Source organism: Scyliorhinus canicula, chromosome 11, assembly GCF_902713615.1.
Source record: "Scyliorhinus canicula chromosome 11, sScyCan1.1, whole genome shotgun sequence".
NCBI lineage: Eukaryota > Metazoa > Chordata > Chondrichthyes > Carcharhiniformes > Scyliorhinidae > Scyliorhinus > Scyliorhinus canicula.
Window position 1 is genome coordinate 97280115 of NC_052156.1, and position 25757 is coordinate 97305871.

General features: G+C 45.1%; 1 protein-coding gene across 2 annotated transcripts in view; it reads right to left on the reverse strand.

Moving 5' to 3' along the window:
- LOC119973214 (chloride anion exchanger-like) overlaps positions 1-25757 on the reverse strand; it is a 146472-nt gene that overhangs the window by 40228 nt on the left and 80487 nt on the right. For both annotated transcript variants that reach the window (XM_038810873.1, XM_038810874.1), the window contains 3 exons: positions 3251-3320; positions 3069-3161; positions 2504-2599 (listed from right to left, as the gene is read on the reverse strand). In XM_038810873.1, coding sequence (XP_038666801.1) covers positions 2504-2599; positions 3069-3161; positions 3251-3320 — 259 coding nt within the window. The remainder of the gene's footprint in view (positions 1-2503; positions 2600-3068; positions 3162-3250; positions 3321-25757) is intronic.

Consider the following 25757-nt stretch of genomic DNA (forward strand, 5'->3'; position numbering starts at 1 on the left):
AACAATTATTCCCACTTTATGTTCCTCAGCTCCTGTCTAATGGCAGTATAATTTCCCCTCACCCAATTAAATACCTTCCCATACTGTCTGTTCCTATACCTCTCCATGACTGTGGTAAAGGTCAAGGAGCTGTAGTCACTGTCACCAAAATGCTCTCCCACCGAGATATCTGACACCTGGCCTGGTTTGTTGCCGAGCACCAAGTCGAATATGACCTCCCCCTAGTCGGCCTATCTACATATTGAGTCAGGAATCCTTCATGTACACACTTGACAAAATCTGCTCCATCCAAACCATTTGCAGTAAGGAGGTTCCAGTCAATATTAGGGAAGTTGAAGTCACCCATGACATCAACTCTGTTACTTCTGCACTTTTCCAAGATCTGCCACCCAATCGGTTCCTCTATCTCTGCTGCTATTGGGGGGCCTATAGAAAACTCCCAATAAGTGACTGCTCCTTTCTTGGTTCTGACTTACACCCATACTGACTCAGTAGAGAAACCCTCCTCAATTACCTCCTTTTCTGCAGCTGTGGTGCACTCCCTAAGTAACAGTGCCACTCCCCCTCCTCTTTTACCTCCCTCCCTATTCTTCTGAAAACATCTAAACCCCGGAACATCTAACAACAATTCCTGCCCCTGTGAAATCCATGTCTCTGTAATGACCACAACATCATAGTTCCAAGTACTGATCCATGCTCTAAGTTCATTTCCCTTATTCCTGACACTCCTTGCATTGAAACAGATGCATTTTAACCCATTCCACTGAGGGCAACTTTGCCCTATCAACTGTCTATCCTTCCTCACAGACTTGCTGCATACTATTTCTGCCTGTTCAACAGCTACCATATCCTCTGATCCATAGCTCTGGTTCGCATCCCCCTGCCAAACTAATTTAAACCCTCCCAAAGAGCTCGAGCAAACCTCCCACCTAGGATATTGGTGCCCCTCAAGATTATGTGCAATCCGTCCTTCATGCACAGGTCCCACCTTCCCCCGAAGATATCCCAATGATCCACATATCTGAAGCCTTGCCTCCTGCACCAGCCCTCAGCCACACTCGCTCTCTGTTCCTTGCCTCACTTGCACGTGGCGCCGGTAGCAATCCTGAGATCACTACTATGCTTGTCCTGCTCTTTAGCTTCCAACCTAACTCCCTAAAATCACTTTTTAGATCCTCATCCCTTTTCTTAGGTATGTCGTTTGTGCCTACGTGCACCACGACTTCTGGTTGATCCCCCTCCCTCTTAAGAATCCTGTCGACTCGATCCGAGACATCCCTGGCCCTAGCACCTGGGAGGCAACATACCTTCTGGGAGTCTCGTTCGCGATCGCAGAATCTCCTATCCATTCCCCTAACCATTGAGTCTCCTGTCACTATTGCTTTTCTATTCTCCCCCCTTCCATTCTGAGCCCCAGAGCCAGACTCAGTGCCAGAGACCTGGCCGCTAGGGCCTTCCCCCGGTAGGTCATCCCCCCCCCCCCCCCCAATAGCATCCAAAATGGTATACTTGTTTTGAAGGGGAACGTTCACGAGGGATCCTTGCACTGTCGGCTCCGTTGTTTTCCTACCCCTGACTGTAACCCAGCTACTCTTGTCCTGTACCTTGGGTGTGGCTACCTCCCTGTAACTCTTTTCTATCACCCCTCTGCCTCCCAAATGATCCGAAGTTCATCCAGCTCCAGTTCCCTAACGCAATCTCCAAGGAGCTGGAGTTGGGTGCACTTCCCACAGGTGTAGTCAGTGGTGACACCGAAGGTATCCCTCACCACCCACATCCTACAGGAGGAGCATGCAACTGCCCTAGCCTCCATCCCCTCTTACCTTACAGAATATAGCTGCGCCCGGAACCAACTGGAACACTGCCCTCCGACTCGGCTCCTAGTCAGCTGGACTCTCTAAACTCCCAGCTCCCTTCACGCTCTGAGGAAATGTAGGAAATGAAATGAAAGGAGCACCTTACTCCCTCCTCACCAAACTCCCTCAGTCACCAAACTCTCACTGTAGCACTCAAATGCACCCAAATTCAGCATTCAGTGCAAACAAAGCCTGCACTGTAAACTGGCTCACCTTTATACTGTGACTCTAGCCTCTGAAAACTGGCCTAATCCCATTAACTAATTAACAAGCTCCAGCTGCAAGTAGCTACAAATAGAGCCTCTGTTTAAAGCTGATTGAAAACTCACCTTCTTCTGAACCCAAACAACTTTTAAGTTAATGAACTAAATAAAAGAAAGACTAGGCTTTAGATAAAAATGAAGCCTTAATATCCCTCAGTCACCAAACTCTCACTATAGCCTTCAAATGCACCCAAATTCAGCACTCAGTGCAAACTATATAGTATTGTACTGTATTTGGGATATAGTAATGCAGGAGTTTGGAGTACTGGTTCTCTTAAATTCTGATTCATTTATTTTGATAGTAACTGCATTCTTTGCTCTTTGTGTAACTTGAAATCACTACGCATACTTTACATTTCGACACTAAACTTTTACTGAACTTACTGATGTGACCATCAACTCTCCTTTTTGCAGCATTTTTTTAATCTTCTGTAGAGCTTTATTCCTTTTACGGAGGATTCGGAGTGGATTAAACCCAATCTGCAGAAACAGGTTTTATGAAATTTTAAGTTCATTTAGATTTTTCACATGTACCGAGGTACAGTGAAAAATGTTGTTCTGCATACAGTCCAGACAGATTGTTCCATATATGAAAAAAACATAGGATACAATAAATACCCAATGTAAATACATAGACATTGGGTGAAGCATATGGACTGGAGTGCTACAACAGTAGAGAAGATGTGTAAAGAGATTCAGTTCAGTCCATTAGAGGGTCATTTGTTTTCAGAATGAAATCTCACAATTGGCAAAATAGAATCAATATGTCAACAGGTAAATTATTCCAGTTGACTCCAGAACTTATGGAACTGTTTAAATATTCAATCTTTGGAATTTTAATTTTACTGAACTTTATAATAATCAGAAACTTAAGCTTTAAACAGACTTACACTGATAAAACAAAGTAACCCGGATGATGTAAGAAATTACATTATAAATGACAACTTACAGCATCAATAAGCTTGTTCCTTAGGAAGTCTACATTTGCAAAGAAAATTGGTGAAGGGCATCTAAAGATCTTTATTCCTTCGGGTTCATAAATCTGTGGTGAAAACGAGTTAAATTGGTAGATGTACAGATCGATTAAAGAAAACCCAATGGTGTTGAATGAAGATCAAGTCATTTACTTACATTGACATAGTCTTTCCTATTTCTGTAGATGTCTGTTCCACTAATGTTTGCCAAAACAGAACATAGTGGACTGAAAATAAAGCAAAATGTACTGGTCACTCTCAAGTATCAGATAGTCCCACATACTGAAAACTCCCAAGTACCAGATATTCCCACATACTGGAAACTCTCATTTACCAGATATTCCCACATGTACCGGATATCCCCACATACTGTTCACTTCTATGTGCAATATATTCCTGCATACCAGTCCTCCAATGTACTGGAATTTCCCATATACTGGGACCTTTCATCATAGAATCATAGAATCCCTACAGTGGAGGCTATTCAGCCCATCAAGTCTGCACCGACCCTGCAAAACAGCACCCTACCCAGACCCACTTCTCTGCCCTGTAACCACACCTAATGTTTGGACACGAGGGGGCAATTTAGCCTGGCCAATCATGTAGAGGGTTGTGAATCTTTGAAATTCTCTACCCCAGACGGCTATGGAAGCTCAAACATTCTGTGTGTTTAAAGCTGCAATTGAGAGATGTTTGATTAACAATAGCTTAAAGAGCTATGGGGAGTGCATAGGGAAAAAGGCATTGAAATGTCTGGTCAGCCATGATTGTATTGAATGACAGAGCAGGCTCGACGAGATGATTGGCCGACGCCTGTAACTATGTTCCTCCCTATGTTCCTAATTACTCCATAATCGATTCACCTGCCTTGGCCCTAGGTGCAGGTTCCTTCAAATACCTCACCGCCTAATTACCAAATTACGAGTATTATAGACCGAGTGGATAGTCAGATCTTTTTCCCAGGGTGGAAAAGACAATTACTAGGGGAAATAGGTTCAAGGTGCAAGGGGGGGAAGTTTAGAGGAAATGTGTGAGGCATGTTTTTTTACGCAGAGGGTAGTGAGTGCCTGGAAAGTGCTGCCTGGGGAGGTGGTGGAATCAGGTAGAATAGTGATGTTTAAGAAGCATGAAAAAAATGAAATGAAAATCGCTTATTGTCACGAGTAGGCTTCAACGAAGTTACTGTGAAAAGCCCCTAGTCGCCACATTCCGGCGCCTGTCCGGGGAGGCTGGTACGGGAATCGAACCATGCTGCTGGCTTGCTTGGTCTGCTTTAAAAGCCAGCGATTTAGCCGAGTGAGCCCCAGCATCTTGACAAATACATGAATCGGATGGGAATAGAGGTATCGGTACCCCGGAAATGCAGAAGGTTTTAGTCGAGACGGGCATCATGGTCAGCGGCGGTTTGGAGGGCCGAAGGGCCTGTTTCTGCGCTGTACTGTTCTTTGACAGAGCTGAGAGAAAGTCCCAACCAAACCCGCCAGAAATGACACTTGGAAACGTTTCCATTAAATCGAACCCTTTAACGTGGCAGAAAAGGCCCTTTGGTGCATATTTAGTGGGGTGTTTCTCGATGTCTGCAGCGCCGGGTACAACACAGCTATTTCCAGCCTCCGCCCATTTGAGGCTACACTGACATGATTTCCTGCCAGTGCAGGAAGAGTATTTGAGGATCGGCCGCCATTGTTAAATGACGCCCCGATCTTTTGACCCCCTCAGCATCCCCACCACAACACCAGGACTCCCCCACTGCACCCAACTTACCTCTTATGGGTTCTTCTAGTCCTGCCTCACTCCACCTGTTAAGGGCAGGTGGTCTGGGCTCAATCCCTGGAATGGGCAACCTGGCACCGGGCACCTTGGCATTGCCAGACTGGCAGCATGGCAGTGTCCCTGTCAGCATGGCAGTGTAACCAGCACATCCTTGCAGTGCCAGGGTGTCATACATACATAGAAAATAGAAGCAGGATTAAGCCATTCAGCCATTTGTGCCTGCTCCCACATTCATTGTGCTCATGGCTGATCATCAACTTCAATACCCTGACCCTGCCTTTCTCCCATATCCTTTGATCTCTTTAGCCCCAAGAGCTATATTATCAGCCATGATTGAATGGTGGAGCAGACTCGATGGGCCAAGTGGCCTAATTCTGCTCCTGTGTCTTGTGGTCTTATATCAAATTCCTTCTTGAAATCACACAACGTATTGGCCTCAACTAATTTCTGTGATAGTTAATTCCACATATTCACCATTCTTTGGGTGAAGAAATTTCTCCTCACCTAAAAGCTTTACCCCTTATCCTCAAGGGCGGCACGGTGGCGCAGTGGTTAGCACTGCTGTGTATGGCCGTGGGGGACTTAGGTTCGATCACGGCCCAGGTCAGTGTCTGTGAGGAGTTTGCAAGTTCACCCCTTGTCTGCGTGGGTTTCATTCCCACAAACCAAAAATAGAGTCATAGAGTCATTGATGTTTACAGCATGGAAACAGGCCCTTCGTCCCAGTTTGTCCATGCCGCCCAGTTTCTATCACTAAACTAATACCACTTGCCCGCATTTGGCCCATATCCCTCTATACCCACCCTGCCCATGTGACTGTCTAACTGCTTTTTAAAAGACAAAATCGTACCCACCTCTGCGACAGCCTCTGGCAGCTCGTTCCAGATGCTCACCACCCTCTGTGTGAAGAAATTTCCCCTCTGTTCTCTTTTTGTCTCTCTCCCCCCCTCACCTTAAACCTATGCCCTGCAGTTTTAGACTCCTCCACATTTGGGAAAAGATGTTGACCTTAAGGTAGAAAAGATCTACCTTATCTATGCTCCTCGTTATTTTATAGACCTCTATACGTTCAAAGCCTCCTACGCTCCATGGAAAAAGTCCCAGCCTATCCAGCCTCTCCTTATAACTCAAGTCCTGGTAGACATGCAGGTTAGGTGGATTGGCCACTCTAAGGGTGGCACGGTAGCACAGTGGTTAGCACTGTTGCTTCACAGTGCCAGGGACCCGGGTTTAATTCCCGGCTTGAGTCACTGTCTGTGCGGGGTCTGCACATCCTACCTGTGTCTGCATGAATTTCCTCTGCGTGCTCCAGTTTCTTCCCACAAGTCCCGAAAGATGTGCTTGTTAGGTGAATTTGACGTTCTGAATTCTCCCTCAGCGCACCTCAACAGGCGCCGTAGTGTGGGGATTTTCACAGCAACTTAATTGCAGTGTTAATGTAAGCCTACTTGTGACACTAATAAAGATTATAAACAAACTATGACACTGCCAGGGTGCCCACGTGGTGTATGCATGGATGATGATGTCTTTGTAGTTGAAGTGATCAGAGAACATAAGGGTTTATGAATGAACAAAACTGTTTAGTAACTAACTAAAACACTGAAGTGTTTGTATGATGTCTATTATGATTACAGTTGGATACCATGGCTAAATACAAATAACTATGATTAACTAGTATTAATTACTATTGACTAAGGAGCTACTCAATATGCCACTGAAATCTACGCCTGCTATCCACATTCTGCCTCACATGTGTCTCTGTTCCAGTAACGTTCTCCTGTCACCACACCACCTGTAGTCAGATGCTAGAATTGTAATCTATACATGCAGGCACTAATGTTTATATCCAGTTCTTTTTCAGTTGTTCAACGGTAGCAGCGAGAGCAGTAACCAGGCATCTGTCAGGAAGGTAAGTTTCCCGCTTTAAAAACTTACCTTTCAGGAGAAGCGGTCTTTGTTTTTTAACTAACTTTTTTTTTCTGAGTTTTGTTTTCAGAGCAGCAGGAAACCAAACGTTGGCCGTGGGGATTTCTGGGAAGGTGTGTAGTACCTGTATATAAGTTGGGCGGTTGCTAAATCCGAGACACTGCACTTATAGTGTCCCCCACCCTTCCGCCTCTTCTAACCTAAGGGGTTGAGTGAATATCAGGTAAGCTCTTCCTTTCTTTTTCTTGTTTTATCCGAATGTTATCTAGAGGGGATAGCAGGGAAGGCAGTGCAATGTTCCTTCTGCAGAATGTTTGAGGTGAGGGACACCGTCAGTGTCCCTGCTGATTTCACCTGTGGGAAGTGCACCCATCTCCAGCTCCTTAGAAACCGTGTTGGGGAACTGGAGCTGGAGTTGGATGAACTTCGGATCATTCGGGAGGCAGAGGTGGTCAGAGATAGAAGCTCCAGGAATGTAGTTACTCTGAAGAATGAAGATAGATGGGTGAAGGTGAAAGGGGCTGGGAGGAAGCAGTCAGTACAGGGATCCCCTGTGGTCGTTCCCCTGAGTAACAAGTACACTGTTTTGGATACTGGTGGGGAGGATGAATTACCAGGGGTAAGCCATGGGGTACAGGTCTCTGGCACATAGTCTGTCCCTGTTGCTCAGAAGGGAAGGGGGGAGAGGAGTACAGCATAATTAGGGGGACAGATAGGAGATTCTGTGGGAACGAGAGAGAGGTGAGTTGTATCCCAGGTGCCAGGGTCCGTGATGTCTCGGATCGTGTTTTCGGGATCCTTCAGGGGGAGGGGGAGCAGCCCCAAGTCATGGTCCACATAGGCACCAACGACATAGGTAGGAAAAGGGATAGGGATGTGAGGCAGAAATTCAGGGAGCTAGGGTGGAAACTTAGAGCTACAACAAACAAAGTTACTGAGAGTACCTTTAAGAAATGCATGTTTAAGCAATGTACCTTTAAGAAATAAAGCAGCTCATATTACTGAAGTGATGTCAGAGAGGGGAGCGGAGCTGAGATCACTTCTGCTTTTTCTGTTTTTAGTTTCAGTTTGAGAAAGCAGCTGAAAAGTGCCTGGCTGGTTTGCTGTGAGCTGTTTTGAAAGGAGAAAGCCAATTTTGAGAAAAGAGCTTGGTGTGTGTTTGTGTTTGCAGTAAGCTGGATCTGCTGTGATCTTTGCCGGGAAATAATATCTCTGAATCATTTGGGTGATTTAAACTCAAAATAGTCATGTCTTTAACCTGATGTGTTTCTGTTTAAAGGTTTTAAATCTTTTGGAACATTTTGAGGGATTATTTAGTGTTGTATTATTTTCGGGGTTATCTTTGAAGGGGTGTTAAAGGATCCAATGTTTATTTAAGAAGGTTAAGTTGAATTCATGGAATAAACATTGTTTTGTGTTTAAAAACCCACGTGTCCATAATTGTAGTACTACACCTGGAGACCAAGCCGTGTGCTTCAAAAGGAACAATACATTAAAGGGGGAGGTTGGTTGAACTCCATGATACATTTTGGGGTTCTGAAAACACCGCTCCCCTAACAGGGTTGTTACCCATGCCTCATGCTAGCGAGATGAGGAATAGGGAGAGAGAGCAGTTGAACACATGGCTACAGGGATGGTGCAGGAGGGAGGGTTTCAGATACCTGGATAATTGTGGCTCATTCTGGGGTAGGTGGGACCTCTACAAACAGGATGGTCTACACCTGGACCAGAGGGGTACCAATATCCTTGGGGGGGATTTGCTAATGCTCTTCGGGAGGGTTTAACCTAATTCAGCAGGGGGTTGAGAACCTGAATTGTAGCTCCAGTACACAGGAGGTTGAGAGTAGTGAGTCATGAGTAAGGTTCCAAGGTTGCAGGCGTGTACCGACAGGCAGGAAGGTGGTTTTAAGTGTGTCTACTTCAACGCCAGGAGCATCCGGAATAAGGTGGGTGAACTTGCAGCATGGGTTGGTACCTGGGACTTCAATGTTGTGGCCATTTCGGAGACATGGCTTGAGCAGGGACAGGAATAGTTGTTGCAGGTTCCGGGGTTTAGATATTTCAGTGAGCTCAGGGAAGGTGGTAAAAGAGGGGAGGGGTGGCATTGTTAGTCAAGGACAGTATTCCGGTGGCAGAAAGGACGTTTGATGAGGACTCATCTATTGAGGTAGTATGGGCTGAGGTTAGAAACAGAAAAGGAGAGGTCACCCTGTTGGGAGTTTTCTATAAGTCTCCGAAAAATTCCAGAGATGTAGAGGGAAGGATTGCAAAGATGATTCTGGACAGGAGCGAAAGTAACAGGGTAGCTGTTATGGGGGACTTTAACTTTCCAAATATTGACTGGAAACGCTACAGTTCGAGTACTTTATATGGGTCCGTTTTTGTCCAATGTGTGCAGGAGGGTTTCCTGACACAGGATGTAGATAGGCCAACAAGAGGCGAGGCCACATTGGATTTGGTACTGTGTAATGAACCAGGATAGGTGCTAGATTTGGAGGTTGGTGAGCACTTTGGTAATAGTGACCACAATCCAGTTACGTTTACTTTAGCGATGGAAAGGGATAGGTATATACGGCAGGGCAAGAGTTATAGCTGGGGGAAAGGCAATTATGATACCATGAGGCAAGACTTAGGATGCATAGGATGGGGAAGGAAACTGCAGGGGATGGACACAATGGAAATGTGGAGCTCGTTCAAGGAACAGCTACTGCGTGTCCTTGATAAGTATGTACCTGTCAGACAGGGAGGAAGTGGTCGAGCGAGGGAACCGTGGTTTACTAAAGTAGTTGAATCACTTGTCAAGAGGAAGAAGGAGGCTTAAATAAAGATGAGACGTGAAGGTTCAGTTAGGGCGCTCGAGAGTTACAAGTTAGCTAGGAAGGACCTAAAGAGATAGCTCAGAAGAGCCAAGAGGGAACATGAGAAGTCTTCGGCAGGATCAAGGATAACCCTAAAGCTTTCTATAGGTATGTCAGGAATAAAAGAATGACTAGGGTAAGAGTAGGGCCAGTCAAGGACAGTAGTGGGAAGTTGTGCGTGGAGTCCGAGGAAATAGGAGAGGTGCTAAATGAATACTTTTAGTCAGTATTCACACAGGAAAAAGACAATGTTGTCGAGGAGAGTACAGGATACTAGACTAGAAGGGCTTGAGGTTCATAAGGAGGAGGTGTTAGCAATTCTGTAAAGTGTCAAAATAGATAAGTCCCCTGGGCCGGATGGGATGTATCCTAGGATTCTCTGGGAAGCTAGGGAGGAGATTGCTGAGCCTTTGGCTTTGATCTTTATGTCGTCATTGTCGACAGGAATAGTGCCAGAAGACTGGAGGATAGCAAATGTTGTCCCCTTGTTCAAGAAGGGGAGTAGAGATAACCCCGGTAACTATAGACCAGTGAGCCTTATTCTGTTGTGGGCAAAGTCTTGGAAAGGTTTATAAGAGATAGTATTTGTAATCATCTAGAAAGGAATAATTTGATTAGGGATAGTCAAAACGGTTTTGTGATGGGTAGGTCGTGCCTCACAAACCTTATTGACTGCTTTGAGAAGGTGACCAAACAGGTGGATGAGGGTAAAGCAGTTGATGTGATGTATATGGATTTCAGTAAAGCGTTTGATAAGGTTCCCCACGGTAGCTATTGCAGAAAATTCGGAGGCATGGGATTCAGGATGATTAAGCAGTTTGGATCAGAAATTGGCTAGCTGTAAGAAGATAGTGGTTGATGGGAAATATTCAGCCTGGAGTTCAGTTAGTAGTGGTGTACCACAAGGATCTGTTTTGGGGCCACTGCTGTTTGTCATTTTTACAAATGGAGGAGGGCGTAGAAGGATGGGTGAGTAAATGTGCAGATGACAGTAGTCGGTGGAGTCATGGACAGTGCAGAAGGATGTTGCAGGTTACAGAGGACATAGATAAGCTGCAGAGCTGGGCTGAGGGGGGAAATGGAGTTTAATGCAGAAAAGTGTGAGGTGATTCATTTTGGAAGGAGTAACAGGAAGACAGAGTACTGGGCTAATGGTAAGATTCTTGATAGTGTGGATGAGCAGAGAGATCTCGGTGTCCATGTACATAGATCCCAGAAAGTTGCCACCCACGTTGATAGGGTTGTTAAGAAGGCGTGTTAGCTTTTATTGGCAGAGGAATTGAGTTTCGCAGCCATGAGGTCATGTTACAGCTGTACATAAACCTCTGGTGCTGCCGCATTTGGAGTATTGCATGCAGTTCTGGTCGCCGCATTATAGGAAGGATGTGGAAGCATTGGAAAGGGTGCAGAGGAGATTTACCAGGATGTTGCCTGGTATGGACGAAAGATCTTATGAGGAAAGGCTGAGGGATTTAAGGCTGTTTTCGTTAGAGAGAAGAAGGGTAAGAGGTGACTTAATTGAGGCATACAAGATGATCAGAGGATTAGATCAGGTGGACAGTGAGAGCCTTTTTCCTTGGATGGTGATGGCTAGCACGAGGGGGCATAGCTTTAAATTGAGGGGTGATAGATATATGACAGATGTCAGAGGTAGGTTCTTTACTCAGAGAGTAGTAAGGGCGTGGAATGCCCTGCCTGCAACAGTAGTGGACTCGCCAACATTAAGGGCATTTAAATGGTCATTGGATAAACATATGGATGATAAGAGAATAGCGTAGATGGGCTTTAGAATGGTTTCACAGGTCGGCACAACATCGAGGGCCAAAGGGCCTGTACTGCGCTGTAATGTTCTATGTTCTAGTTTGGTTATTATATTATATACACAGGTGATAGTTCACATATCATCACATCCTCCTCTTTTTCAAGATGATTGTTAAATCATTGACATGCACATATAAACTATTTATAGATACATGAATTTTAAATGGATCAAATTGTATGCAAGCAAATTTTAAATGTCCTTCATTTTAAAAAGCCTGCATCAGGCTTGTGCTGTTCACAGATTTAATCGATCAGGCTTCCGACTGATTCTGCTATGGAACCGCCTTTGTTGCCTGAAGTGGTCTTTTTCCTGTGTTTGTTGTACTGAAATGTGTGTTTCTTCTTGTTTTCTTTGCTCTATTTTTGAAGAACCAGTGACTTCTTGCTTCTTGAAAGATCCTCTTGTTCTTTTCGGTTTTCTCTCTCAAGACAGGCTTGGTATCTATACGCACCTTGATCTATATTTTTCTTGACGGTGAACTGGTCTAGTTGTGAGACCTAACTTGTTAAGGCTTCAGTGAGTTTGGTTAGGTTTGCCTCCAATCTCTGTACATCCCGAACTAATTGTATTATCTCACGGTCTTTTGCCATCAGTTCAACTGCCTGACTTGATAGTGTTAACACTTCGATAGCTTGTTCTACACGAGGAGCTTTCTGGACCTGGGTGGCCAGCTGCAGGGATTTGTTTGCTATACCAGGGTGCTGTTGTGCTGTTCAATGTCGGCTAGTGTCCATGTGCTGCAAGGGCAGTTATCTCAGCGCTTTGCTGCTTTATGATTAGCTGATTGTTTACGATGATTCTTTCATTTTGGTTTAGTTGTTCTTGCTGAGATATGCGTTGCATTGTGTTTATTATCTCGTTTGACTCACGGTTTTGGTCAGTGTGTTGTTGCATGTTCTCGAGACAAATGTATCTTCTGGGCCCATTATGCTTTCGGTGGCAGCTTGGCAGTGCTTCATTCTGAGCAGAGCTGCGGCCTGAGCTTTGGATTTCTTCTCCAGCGTCTGTTGTGTCTTTTCATCTATGGCTGTTGTGTGCCCCATCTGTATGCAGTGAGTCTGCGTCTTGAATTTCTGAGGAAGCGATTGCATAGTTGCTGAGTAATTCATCGAGTTCAAAGAAATCATCGTCTTCATCGTATTGTCGCACAGACAGTGACCCAAGCTGGGAATTGAGCCTGGGTAGCTGGTGCTAACCACTGTGCTACCGTGCCAGCCGTATCTTGAGTTTGTTGTGTGATTATTAATAGAGGTTTGGATCATTCAACCTGAGGGTTGGGGAAAATATGCCACTATATTTATAAAGGGGGAGAAATCTAAAATCAAACATCTTTCAGTTTATGGACAGCCAGTGAGGCGGAGAAATCAGGGCTGTTTAAATTAATGCCCTCCTGTCCAGAACAAAGTCACTGGTCTCCATGAGGATCGTAACAGTAAATAAATGTTTATAAATGCATGTGAAGATTGACTTTAGTTCTATCGATCACAAACAAGATTTCTGGAATATAAAATGGGGAGTCCAGAACCAGGGGTCAGTATGAGGGCATTTAGAACAGTGGTGAGTTTGTGAAATTCATTACCACAGTTGAGGGCAAAACATTTTGAGCGGGATTCTCTGTTGATCGACAGCAGAATCGGGAAAGGCAATTGGGCAGAGAATCAGTCGTGATGCCAAAATCATGGTGGGCACTGGATGCACATCAGAATGCCATGCTCCAGTGCCTCGACAGCAGTGTCAATGCTCTCTACTCTGCATGTGTAGTAAACGGCATTCATACATCATTAGCAAGCCCGACCCAGTATACTCCGCCTCCGCCGGGAGTTCAAAGAAATTGTCGTCTTCATCGTATAGTCGCTGGACTAGTTGTAGGGCTTCACATGCTGTTGCACCTAGCAGTGATCTCTAATCCTCCTCTACAATTGCAAATTCCATCAAATATGATTGTTCGTTAACCTCTACTTCCAGAGTGTATTTTTCAAGCGTCTTAATTCGTGCACCGTGATAGTCTGTGAGACTGCACTCATTGTCTGGCTGAATGTGTGGCTGAATGCACATCTCCTTGAGGTCTGCCTCATTTATAAAATTTGCTCTGGCACCACTATCCATTTTGATGAATGTGCTGGTTTGATTTATCCTTAGCTGCATTGTCCAATCGTCCATCAAGTCTGTTCCCATTTCTTCTATCTCGTAGAATCGTTCCGATATCAATGAAGAATGAATCTTCGTCGCTTCTGTTGCACTGGTGTGCTCATCGTGCCTATTCTGGTCAACATTTTGCAATGTAGAAGCGTCCTTTCTCATTTCATTTACGTAGTTGAGCTCCATGGGCTGGCATTGCTTTGAGCATCTGGCACATGTTTTTCCATATGCAGGGCTGTGGATTCTGCTGCACCTCAGACACAAAGTGGCGTGTTTCAATGGTCTTCTAAAGTGGCCGCCCCCATGCTGACCACGTTGGCTGTTTTGCTGTGACGCAGCCAAAATGGCGTCGGTCTCGCATTTTCATTTTGCGGCACTTCCTTGTGTTTGAATTTCTGTGAGTTGTTGCAAAGCAACTTCGTTGGCCTTGCATATCTGTATTGCATCGGATAAAATCAAATCATGTTTGCGCAGCAATCTTTCACGTAGCATGTCGCTTTTAAGTCCATAAACAATTTGGTCCTTGATTAATGAATCCTGCAGGTTTGCAAAATTGCAGGACTGCGCTTTGAGACACAAGTCTGTTGCAAAAGAGTCGAATGCTCTGCCCAATTTTTGTAATCGCATACGAAAGACATATCGCTCAAACGTTACATTTTACTTCGGATAGCAGTAGTCACTGAAACATTCAATTATCTTAGCGTTGCTTTCCCTGTAGTCCTGAGGCAAACTGGAATGTGCTGTATAAGTTAATTGCCTAGGGACCAGCTACAGTCATCAGTAGGGCTATTTTCCTCTGATCTGAAACCTCCTGGTTCTCCACATAAAAAGTAAATTGCTGCTAAAACCACAAAATTGATGTCTACATTACCAGGTATGTGGAGTGGGCAGGAGTCCTGAGTGCCTCCATCTCGCTTCATCTCGTTGTCTCGAGTTTCGCAACTGATCTCTTTCCTGTCGAGCCTCCAATTGTCCTTTTCGATTTTTCTTGCCGTATCTAGTTTTTCCTAACTGCACTCATTTGACACCCCATGCCTGGTACCATGTCAAATTCTTTGTGTGCACGGTGGCGATGTCTTTGTAGTTGAAGTGATTAGAGAAAATATGGCTTTGCAAATGAACAAAAGTGTTTATAAACTAACTAAAATACTGAAGGGTTTCTATGATATCTACTATGATTACAGTTGGATACTATGGCGAAATACAAACAACTATGATTAACTAGTATTAATTACTATTGACTAAGAAGATACTCAATATGTGACTGAAGTCTACGCCTGCTATCCATGATCTGCCTCACATGTGCCCATGTTCAAGTAACGTTTTCCTTTCGCCACACCACCTGTAGTCGGATGCTAGAATTGTAATCTATACATGCAGGCACTAATGTTTATATCCAGCTTGATTATTATATTATATAGATAGGTGATAGTTCACGTGTCATGATTATTATATTATATACACAGGTGGCATTGCCAAGGTGCCTGACTGGCAGTGCCAAGATGCCCAGGTGTCAACAGGAGTGCGATGGTACCAGCCTGCCCAGAGCCCAATTAGAATAGAATAGAATAGAACATTACAGCGCAGTACGGGCCCTTCGGCCCTCGATGTTGCACCGACCTGTGAAACCATCTGAAGCCTATCTGACCTACACTATTCCATTTTCATCCATATGTCTATCCAGCGACCACTTAAATGCCCTTAAAGTTGGCGAGTCTACTACTGTTGCAGGCAGGGCGTTCCACACCACTACTACTCTCTGACTAAAGAAACTGCCTCTGACATCTGTCCTATATCTACTACTCCTCAATTTAAAGCTATGTCCCCTCGTGTTGGTCATCACCATCCGAGGAAAGAGACTCTCACTGTCCACCCTATCTAACCCTCTGACTATCTTATATGTCTCTATTAAGTCACCTCTCAGCCTTCTCCTCTCTAACAAAAACAACCTCAAGTCCCTGAGCCTTTCCTCGTAAGACCTTCCCTCCATACCAGGCAACATCCTAGTAAATCTCCTCTGAACCCTTTACAAAGCTTCCACATCCTTCCTATAATGTGGTGACCAGAACTGCACGCAGTACTCCAGGAGCGGCCGCACCAGAGTTATGTACAGCTGCAGCATGACCTTGTGGCTCCGAAACTCAATCCCTCTACTGATAAAGGCTAGCATACCATATGCCTTCTTAACAGCACTATTAACCTGGGTGGCAACTTTCAGGGATGCCGAGATCTCTCTGTTCATCTACACTACCAAGAATCTTGCCATTAGCCCAGTACTCTGCATTCCTGTTACTCCTTCCAAAGTGAACCACCTCACATTTTCCCGCATTAAACTCCATCTGCCACCTCTCAGCCCAGCTCTGCAGCTTATCTGTGTCCCTCTGTATCCTATAACATCCTTCAGCACTATCCACAACTTAAGCGACCTTCGTGTCATCTGCAAATTTACTAACCCATCCTTCTACACACTCTTCCAGGTAATTTATAAAAATGACAAACAGCAGTGGCCCCAAAACAGATCCTTGCGGTACACCACTAGTAACTGAACTCCAGGATGAACATTGCCATCAACCACCACCCTCTGTCTTCTTTCAGCTAGCCAATTACTGATCCAAACCGCTAAATCACCTTCAATTCCATACTTCCTTATTTTCTGCAATAGCCTACCGTGGGGAACCTTATCAAACGCCTTACTGAAATCCATATACACCACATCAACAGCTTTACCCTCATCCACCTGTTTGGTCACCTTCTCAAAAATCTCAATAAGGTTTGTGAGGCATGACCTACCCTTCACAAAACCGTGTTGACTATCGCTAATCAACTTGTTCTTTTCAAGATGATTATAAACCCTATCTCTTATAACCTTTTCCAACATTTTATCCACAACCGAAGTAAGGCTCACAGGTCTATAATTACCAGGGTTGTCTCTATCCCCTTCTTGAACAAGGGGACAACATTTGCTATCCACAATTGCCCAGTTGTCTCTAATGGCCTGAGAGATCTCCCAAGTGCCGATGCGCCTGGTCCACATTTTAAAAAAAATCTTTATTGTTGTCATAAGTAGGCTTACATTAAAACTGCAATGAAGTTACTGTGAAAATCCCTCAGTTGCCACATTCCAGCACCTGTTCGGGTACACAGAGGGAGAATTCAGAATGTCCAACAGCAAGTCTTTCGGGACTTGTGGAAGGAAGCCAGAGTACCCGGAGGAAACTCACGCAGACATGGGGAGAATGTGCAAAGTCCGCACAGACAGTGACCCAAGCCAGGAATCGAACCTGGGACCCTGGAGCTGTGAAGCAACAATGCACCCGCTGTGCTACATTTGCAACAACCAGTGCTAAATGGTTTCCCTGGCGAGGCTGTTAGTTCCCGGGCCCTGGGAGAATCCGGTGTAGGCATATTTAAATGAGCCTGATGGCTCACGTAAATATGTTAATCTGTATCTCGCCCAGTCAGCGTTGCAAATCTCACAAGAGGCCTCTTGTGAGTATCAGCGGCCTCGTTGCATCACCAAGTCAGTCACGACGAGGTCATTAAATGACCACCCATTTCTCTTGGGATAAAGGGATCAAAGGGTATGAGATGAAGGCAGGACCAGACTACTGAGTTGCAAGTGCCATGATTGTTATGAATGTGCAACAGGGCTCAAAGGGCCAAATGCCCTCCTCCTACTATTTTCTATGTTTCTATGATGTGAAAATAAGCTTTTAAAAAAGTAATCATTGATCATTTTCCACTTTCTTAAAATAAAAGCTCCTTTTCTTGGCAATTAAAGTGTCATTCATCCAGTCTCTTTACAGTTTCAATTACTGAAACTGCAGGCACATGTAATTTCTTAACCCAGTGCAAATAAACATTTTGAAATTCACATCAGAGTTAAGAGAGCCAGAGCTGTTAGTCGAGCATTGTTAACTGCTGCTCGGATGTTATAGAACTGTAACGGATGCTTGAGCTCTTAGCAAGGCATATGTAATAATTTAACAACATACATTTATATTGTGTCTCTGTTGGAACAAAATGTCCCAATGTGCTTCAAAGAGCATTATAAATCAAAATAAGACATAAGGAGATATAAGGTCAGGTGATCAATGTTTGGTCAATGAATGAGGTTTTAAGGAGGAAACCCCTCAACCTCCATCGTTCCAGTGAAAATAATCAATTTTTTTTAAAAATTCCAATTAAGAGCAATTTAGCATGGCCAATCCACCTACCTTTCACATCTTTGGGTTGTGGGGATGAGGCCCACGCAGACACGGGAAGAATGCGCAAACTCCACTTGGAACGAACCCTTGGGTCCTCAGCTCCATGAGGCACCAGTGCTAACCACTGTGCCACCATGTCGCCAGTGAAAACAATTCAAGTTTATCCAACGTCTCCTCATTGATAATACCCTCCAGACTGTGTTGTTCTCTGCTTTGCTTTGGCTTGGATGCGTAAGTGGTGAACAAAGAACAACAAGCTTTGTTATCAAACAAAACTATGAATTAATTTGTGGGGCCTCACGGTAGCATGGTGGTTAGCATCAATGCTTCACAGCTCTAGGGTCCCAGGTTCGATTCCCGGCTGGGTCACTGTCTGTGTGGAGTCTGCACGTCCTCCCTGTGTGTGCGTGGGTTTCCTCCGGGTGCTCCGGTTTCCTCCCACAGTCCAAAGATAGAACATAGAACATAGAACGATACAGCGCAGTACAGGCCCTTCGGCCCTCGATGTTGCACCGACATGGAAAAAAAAAACTAAAGGCCATCTAACCTACACTATGCCCTCATCATCCATATGCTTATCCAATAAACTTTTAAATGCCCTCAATGTTGGCGAGTTCACTACTGTTGCAGGTAGGGCATTCCACGGCCTCACCACTCTTTGCGTAAAAAACCCACCTCTGACCTCTGTCCTATATCTATTACCCCTCAATTTAAGGCTATGTCCCCTCGTGCTAGCCACCCCCATCCGCGGGAGAAGGCTCTCGCTGTCCACCCTATCTAACCCTCTGATCATTTTGTATGCCTCTATTAAGTCACCTCTTAACCTTCTTCTCTCTAACGAAAACAACCTCAAGTCCATCAGCCTTTCCTCATAAGATTTTCCCTCCATACCAGGCAACATCCTGGTAAATCTCCTCTGCACCCGTTCCAAAGCTTCCACGTCCTTCCTATAATGAGGCGACCAGAACTGTACGCAATACTCCAAATGCGGCCGTACTAGAGTTTTGTACAACTGCAACATGACCTCATGGCTCCGGAACTCAATCCCTCTACCAATAAAGGCCAACACACCATAGGCCTTCTTCACAACCCTATCAACCTGGGTGGCAACTTTCAGGGATCTATGTACATGGACACCGAGATCCCTCTGCTCATCCACACTACCAAGAATTTTACCATTAGCCAAATATTCCGCATTCCTGTTATTCTTTCCAAAGTGAATCACCTCACACTTCTCCACATTAAACTCCATTTGCCACCTCTCAGCCCAGCTCTGCAGCTTATCTATGTCCCTCTGTAACCTGCAACATCCTTCCGCACTGTCTACAACTCCACCGACTTTAGTGTCGTCTGCAAATTTACTCACCCATCCTTCTGCGCCCTCCTCTAGGTCATTTATAAAAATGACAAACAGCAACGGCCCCAGAACAGATCCTTGTGGTACGCCACTCGTAACTGAACTCCATTCTGAACATTTCCCATCAACTACCACTCTCTGTCTTCTTTCAACTAGCCAATTTCTGATCCACATCTCTAAATCACCCTCAATTCCCAGCCTCCGTATTTTCTGCAATAGCCGACCGTGGGGAACCTTATCAAACGCTTTACTGAAATCCATATACACCACATCAACTGCTCTACCCTCGTCTACCTGTTCAGTCACCTTCTCAAAGAACTCGATAAGGTTTGTGAGGCATGACCTACCCTTCACAAAACCAATGTGCGGGTTAGGTGGATTGGCCATGCTAAATTGCCCGTAGTGTAAGGTTAATGGGGGGATTGTTGGGTTACGGGTATACGGGTTACGTGGGTTTAAGTAGGGTGATCATTGCTCGGCACAACATCGAGGGCCGAAGGGCCTGTTCTGTGCTGTATGTTCTATGTTCTAATTTACACTACTTACTATGATTCGTTCACATTCCTGGTTTAGCACAGTGGGCTAAACAGCTGGCAGAACAAGGCCAGCAGCACAGGTTCAATTCCCATATCGGCCTCCCCGAACAGGCGCCGGAATGTGGCGACTAGGCGCTTTTCAAAGTAACTTCATTGAAGCCTACTTGTGACAATAAGTGATTATTATTATTTCGCACTGCAAATTCTGATTCTATGATATACTCATAGGATTAGCTCCCTCTAGTGGCTGTCTGTTTACATTTTATTAACCCTTTCATTGCCTTTGTGTATGATAATACCACATAGATCTCTGGTGACATCCTGATAAACCTCTTCAGTTGGAGAGTTCCCCGCCACTATCTAACCACACTCAAATCATTTTTGTGACCTGGGGAGTTTCACCAGAACCATTTTTATCACTGGGGTTCTGAACACGTTGGCCAGACCAGCACCTCAAAAATCAGACCACCATTTTGAAAGGGTACCCTGACAACTAAGTGAGGTTGAGATTCCCTCATATAGGGCATGGTGGCACATGGAGGCAGTGGTGTAGTGGTATGTTTGCTGGATTAGTAATCCAGAGACCCAGAGTCATGCTCTGGGGACCAGGGTTCAAATCCTGCCATGATGGATGGTGAAATTTGAATTCAACAAAAATCTGGAATTAAAAGTTTAATGTGACCAGTGTTGATTGTTTTAAAAACCCATCTGGTTCACTAATGTCCTTTAAGGAAGGAAATATCTCATCCGTACCTGGTCTGGCCCACATCCACGGCATCTTAAATGCCCTTCAGGATGGGCAATAAATACTGGCTCAGCCAGCGAAGTCAACATCCCATGAACGAATAAAGCAGATGAAGTTCAATGCCGAGTATGGGTGGAGCTAAGAAATAGGAAGGGGGCAGTAACATTGTTGGGACTTTACTACAGGCCTCCCAAAAGCGAGCATGAAGTAGAGGTACAGATATGCAGACAGATTATAGAAAAATGTCGGAGCAATAGGGTGGTTGTGATGGGAGATTTTAACTTCCCCAACATTGAATGGGATTCGTGTAGTGTTGGAGGTGTAGATGGAGCAGAATTTGTAAGCAGCATCCAGGAGAGTTTTTTAGAGCAGTATGTAAATAGTCCAACTCGGGAGGGGGCCATACTGGACCTGGTATTGGGGAATGATCCCGGCCAGGTGGTTGATGTTTCAGTCGGTGATTACTTTGGGAATAGCGATCACAATTCCGTAAGTTTTAGAATACTCATGGACAAGGACAAGAGTGGTCCGAAAGGAGGAGTGCTAAATTGGGGAAAGGCAGAGTATAACAAAATTCGGCAGGAGCTAGGGAATGTGGATTGGGAGCAGCTGTTTAAGAGTAAATCCACATTTGAAATGTGGGAGTCTTTTAAGGAAAGGTTGATTAGAGTGCAGGACAGACATGTCCCTGTGAAAAAGAGAGATAGAAATGGCAAGATTAGGGAACCATGGATGACGGGTGAAATTGTGAGACTAGCTAAGATGAAAAAGGAAGCATTCATAAGATCGAGGCAACTCAAATCTGATGAAGCTTTGGAGGAATATCGGGAAAGTAGGACGAATCTCAAACGCGCAATGAAGAGGGCTAAAAGGGGTCATGAAATATCTTTGGCTAACAGGGTTAAGGAAAATCCCAAAGCCTTTTATTCGTATATAAGAAGCAAGAGGGTAACTAGAGAAAGGATTGGCCCACTCAAAGACAAAAGAGGGAATTTATGCGTGGACTCAGAGGAAATGGGTGAGATTCTTAATGAGTACTTTGCATCGGTATTCACAAAGGAGAGGGACAAGACGGATGTTGAGGCTAGGGATGGATGTTTAAATACTCTAGGTCAAGTTGTCATACAGAAGAGGGAAATTTTGGATATTCTAAAAGACATTAAGGTGGACAAGTGCCCAAGACCGGATGGGATCTATCCCAGGTTACTGAGGGAAGCGAGGGTCGAAATAGCTGGGGCCTTAACAGATATCTTTACAGCATCCTTGAGCATGGGTGAGGTCCCGGAGGACTGGAGAATTGCTAATGTTGTCCCTTTGTTTAAGAAAGGTAGCAGGGAAAATCCAGGGAATTATAGACCTGTGAGCTTGACGTCAGTGGTAGGCAAACTGTTGGAGAAAATACTGAGGGATAGGATCTATTCACATATGGAAGAAAATAGACTTAACAGTGATAGGCAGCATGGTTTTGTGCAGGGAAGGTCATGCCTTACAAACCTAATAGAATTATTTGAGGAAGTGACAAAGTTAATTGATGAGGGAAGGGCTATAGATGTCATATACATGGACCTTAGTAAGGCGTTTGATAAAGTTTCCCATGGCAGGTTGATGGAAAAAGTGAAGTCGTATGGGGTTCAGTGTGTACTAGATAAAGAACTGGCTGGGTAACAGGAGACAGAGAGTAGTGGTGGAAGGGAGTGTCTCAAAATGGAGAAGGGTGACTAGTGGTGTTCCACAGGGATCCGTGCTCGGACCACTGTTGTTTGTGATCTACATAAATGACCTGGAGGAAGGTATAGGTGGTCTGATTAGCAAGTTTGCAGATGATACAAAGATTGGTGGAGTTTCAGATAGCGAGGAGGACTGTCAGAGAATACAACAAAATATAGATAGATTGGAGAGTTGCGGAGAGAAATGGCAGATGGAGTTCAACTCAAGCAAATGCGAGGTGATGCATTTTGGAAGATCAAATTCAAGAGCGGACTATATGGTCAATGGAAGGGTCCTGGGGAAAATTGATGTACAGAGAGATCTGGGCGTTCAGGTCCATTGTACCCTGAAGGTGGCAACGCAGGTTGATAGAGTGGTCAAGAAGGCATATAGCATGCTTGCCTTCATCGGATGGGGTATTGAGTACAAGAGTCGGCAGGTCATGTTACAGTTGTATAGGACTTTGGTTAGGCCACATTTGGAATACTGCGTGCAGTTCTGGTCGCCACATCACCAGAAGGATGTGGATGCTTTGGAGAGGGTGCAGAGGAGGTTCACCAGGATGTTGCCTGGTATGGAGGGGGCTAGCTATGAAGAAAGGTTGAATAGATTAGGATTGTTTTCATTGGAAAGACGGAGGTTGAGGGGGGACCTGATTGAGGTCTACAAAATTATGAGGAGTATGGACAGGGTGGATAGCAACAAGCTTTTTCCAAGAGTGGGGGTGTCAGTTACAAGGGGTCACGATTTCAAGGTGAGAGGGGGAAAGTTTAAGGGAGATGTGCGTGGAAAGTTTTTTACGCAGAGAGTGGTGGGTGCCTGGAACGCTTTACCAGCGGAGGTGGTAGAGGCGGGCACGATAGCATCATTTAAGAGGCATCTAGACAGGTATATGAACGGGCGGGAACAGAGGGAAGTAGACCTTGGAAAATAGGAGACAGGTTTAGATAAAGGATCTGGATCGGCGCAGGCTGGGAGGGCCAAAGGGTCTGTTCCTGTGCTGTAATTTTCTTTGGTCTTTGTTCTTTGAGTAGTGCAAGGTAATTCCTTTTGGTCGGAAGAACATTGGGGAGACAGGTCAAATCAGCTGTACAACTCTAGAAGGGTTCGGGTGTGAAGAGACCTGGGTGACTATGAGCTTAAGTCATTAAAGGTGGCAGGACAGGTGGAGAGAGCAGTTAATAAATAATACAGTATTCTGGGATTTATTAATAGGGGCTTAGAGTATAAGACCAAGGAAGTTATGCAAGACACTAGTATTGTGTACAGTTCTGGGGGCCACAATATAAGAAGGATGTGAACACATTGGAGAGAGTGAAGAGGAGGTTTACAAGAATGGTTCCAGGGTTGAGAAACGTCAGTTATAAGGATAGATCGGAGAGGTTCACCTTGGAAAGAAGAAGGCTAAGAGGAAATTTGATAGAGATGTTAAAAATGATCAGGGAGCCGGACAGAGTAGATAGGGAGAAACTGTTTTAACTTAGAGCATAGAGCATAGAATAGAACAGTACAGCACAGAACAGGCCCTTCAGCCCTCGATGTTGTGCCGAACAATGATCACCCTACTTAAACCCACATACCCAACAATCCCCCCCATTAACCTTACACTATGGGCAATTTAGCATGGCCAATCCACCTAACCCGCACATCTTTGGACTGTGGGAGGAAACCGGAGCACCCGGAGGAAACCCACGCACACACGGGGAGGACGTGCAGACTCCACACAGACAGTGACCCAGCCGGGAATCGAACCTGGGACCCTGGAGCTGTGAAGCATTGATGCTAACCACCATGCTACCGTGAGGCCCCAAACTTGTAAAAGGTTCAAGAACAAGAGGGAACAGATTTAATGTAATTTACAAAAGAAGCAAATGTGATGTGAGAAAACACAAGAGTGGTTGGGGTCTGGAATGCACAGCATCTCCGGAACAGACCCTGGAGCCAATGGTCAATTAGACAAGCAGACTGAAGCTTAGGCCTGGATTTTTCACACCCTTGTGTGTTTTCCCACGGCAGAGGTGGGTCACCATTGACTACCAGCGGTACCTTCCAGACCTGTCGAAGTCTACAGCATTCTGTGTGGCTTGTCCGCCCATCACTAGGAAACCCATTGTCTGGGATCTCCATCAGCAGTACTGGAAGAGCCCATCCTCAGTGTTTAGAACTATCAGCTTTATTTACCCATGGCAGCTGTATATTGGAGAAATTAAACTGCAATTACATTCTGTTCTACACAACCTCACTCTCAGCCACTTCCTCTCCAATCGCTGAATCTCTGCCTTGTTTCCTTACAGGTGGAGGCCGAGTGGGGAGGATTGATTATCTGAAAGGTTGTACTTTTGATACAGAGCACTCAAAGCCTTTAACACTAAACTGTCTCTTTCAATCTATCACAATTCACAAGAGAAAACAAAGTCACAAGTACAAAGTTGTACAATGTGCAGGATGCAAACAACTCATGTAATCATGCCAAGAATTAAAATCCAGACAATTGATCAGAGCTGGGATTTGCAACAATCTTCCAACCTGCAAAGTCACAATGTCATCAAGTCAAACATTTGTGTGGGAACCAGATAAAATCTCCCTGTGTCCTTCTTGTTTGTTTAGTGTCAGAAATGTATTTCTCAATACCAGATGCACACAGATAATCACAATTACAGTGTACTAGAACATAGAACATACAGTGCAGAAGGAGACCATTCAGCCCATCGAGTCTGCACCGACCCACTTAAGCCCTTATTTCCACCCTATCCCCATAACCCAATAACCCCTCCTAACCTTTTTGGCCACTAAGGGCAATTTATCAAGCCAATCCACCTAACCTGCATGTCTTTGAAATGGGGGAGGAAACCAGAGCACCCATAGGAAACCCACTCAGACACGGGGAGAACGTGTAGACTCCGCACAGACAGTGACCCAGAGGGGAATCGAACCTGGGACCCTGGCGCTATGAAGCCACAGTGCTATCCACTTGTGCTACCATGCTGCCCATTCTCCTCAGTTTGTAGGCACAATGAGGAGGGGGGGGTGTCATAGATTATCATAGAATTTACAGTGCAGAAGGAGGCCATTCGGCCCATCGAGTCTGCACCGGCTCTTGGAAAGAGCACCCTACCCAAGCCCACAACCCCACCTTATCCCCATAAACCAGTAACCCCACCCAACACTAAGGGCAATTTTGGACACTAAGGGCAATTTAGCATGGCCAACCCACCTCACCTGCATATCTTTGGTCTTTGGGAGGAAACCGGAGCACCCGGAGGAAACCCACGCATACACAGGGAGAACATGCAGACTCCGCACAGACAGTGACCCAAGCCAGGAATCAAATCTAGGACCCTGGAGCTGTGAAGCAATTGTGCTAACCACAATGCAACCGTGCTGCCCGGTGTGGGTGACTGAATGTAGTGAGACATCGCAAAGTATTCACAGGAGCGACACAGGCTACATAAGGAGATGTAGGGACAGATGACCAAAACCTTGGTCAACAAGGTAGATTTTAAGGAGCATTTGAAAGTCGGGAGAGGTAGACAGGTTTGGGGAGGCAATTCCCTAACAGCTAAAATTGTGGTCGCCAAGAGTGAATGATGAAA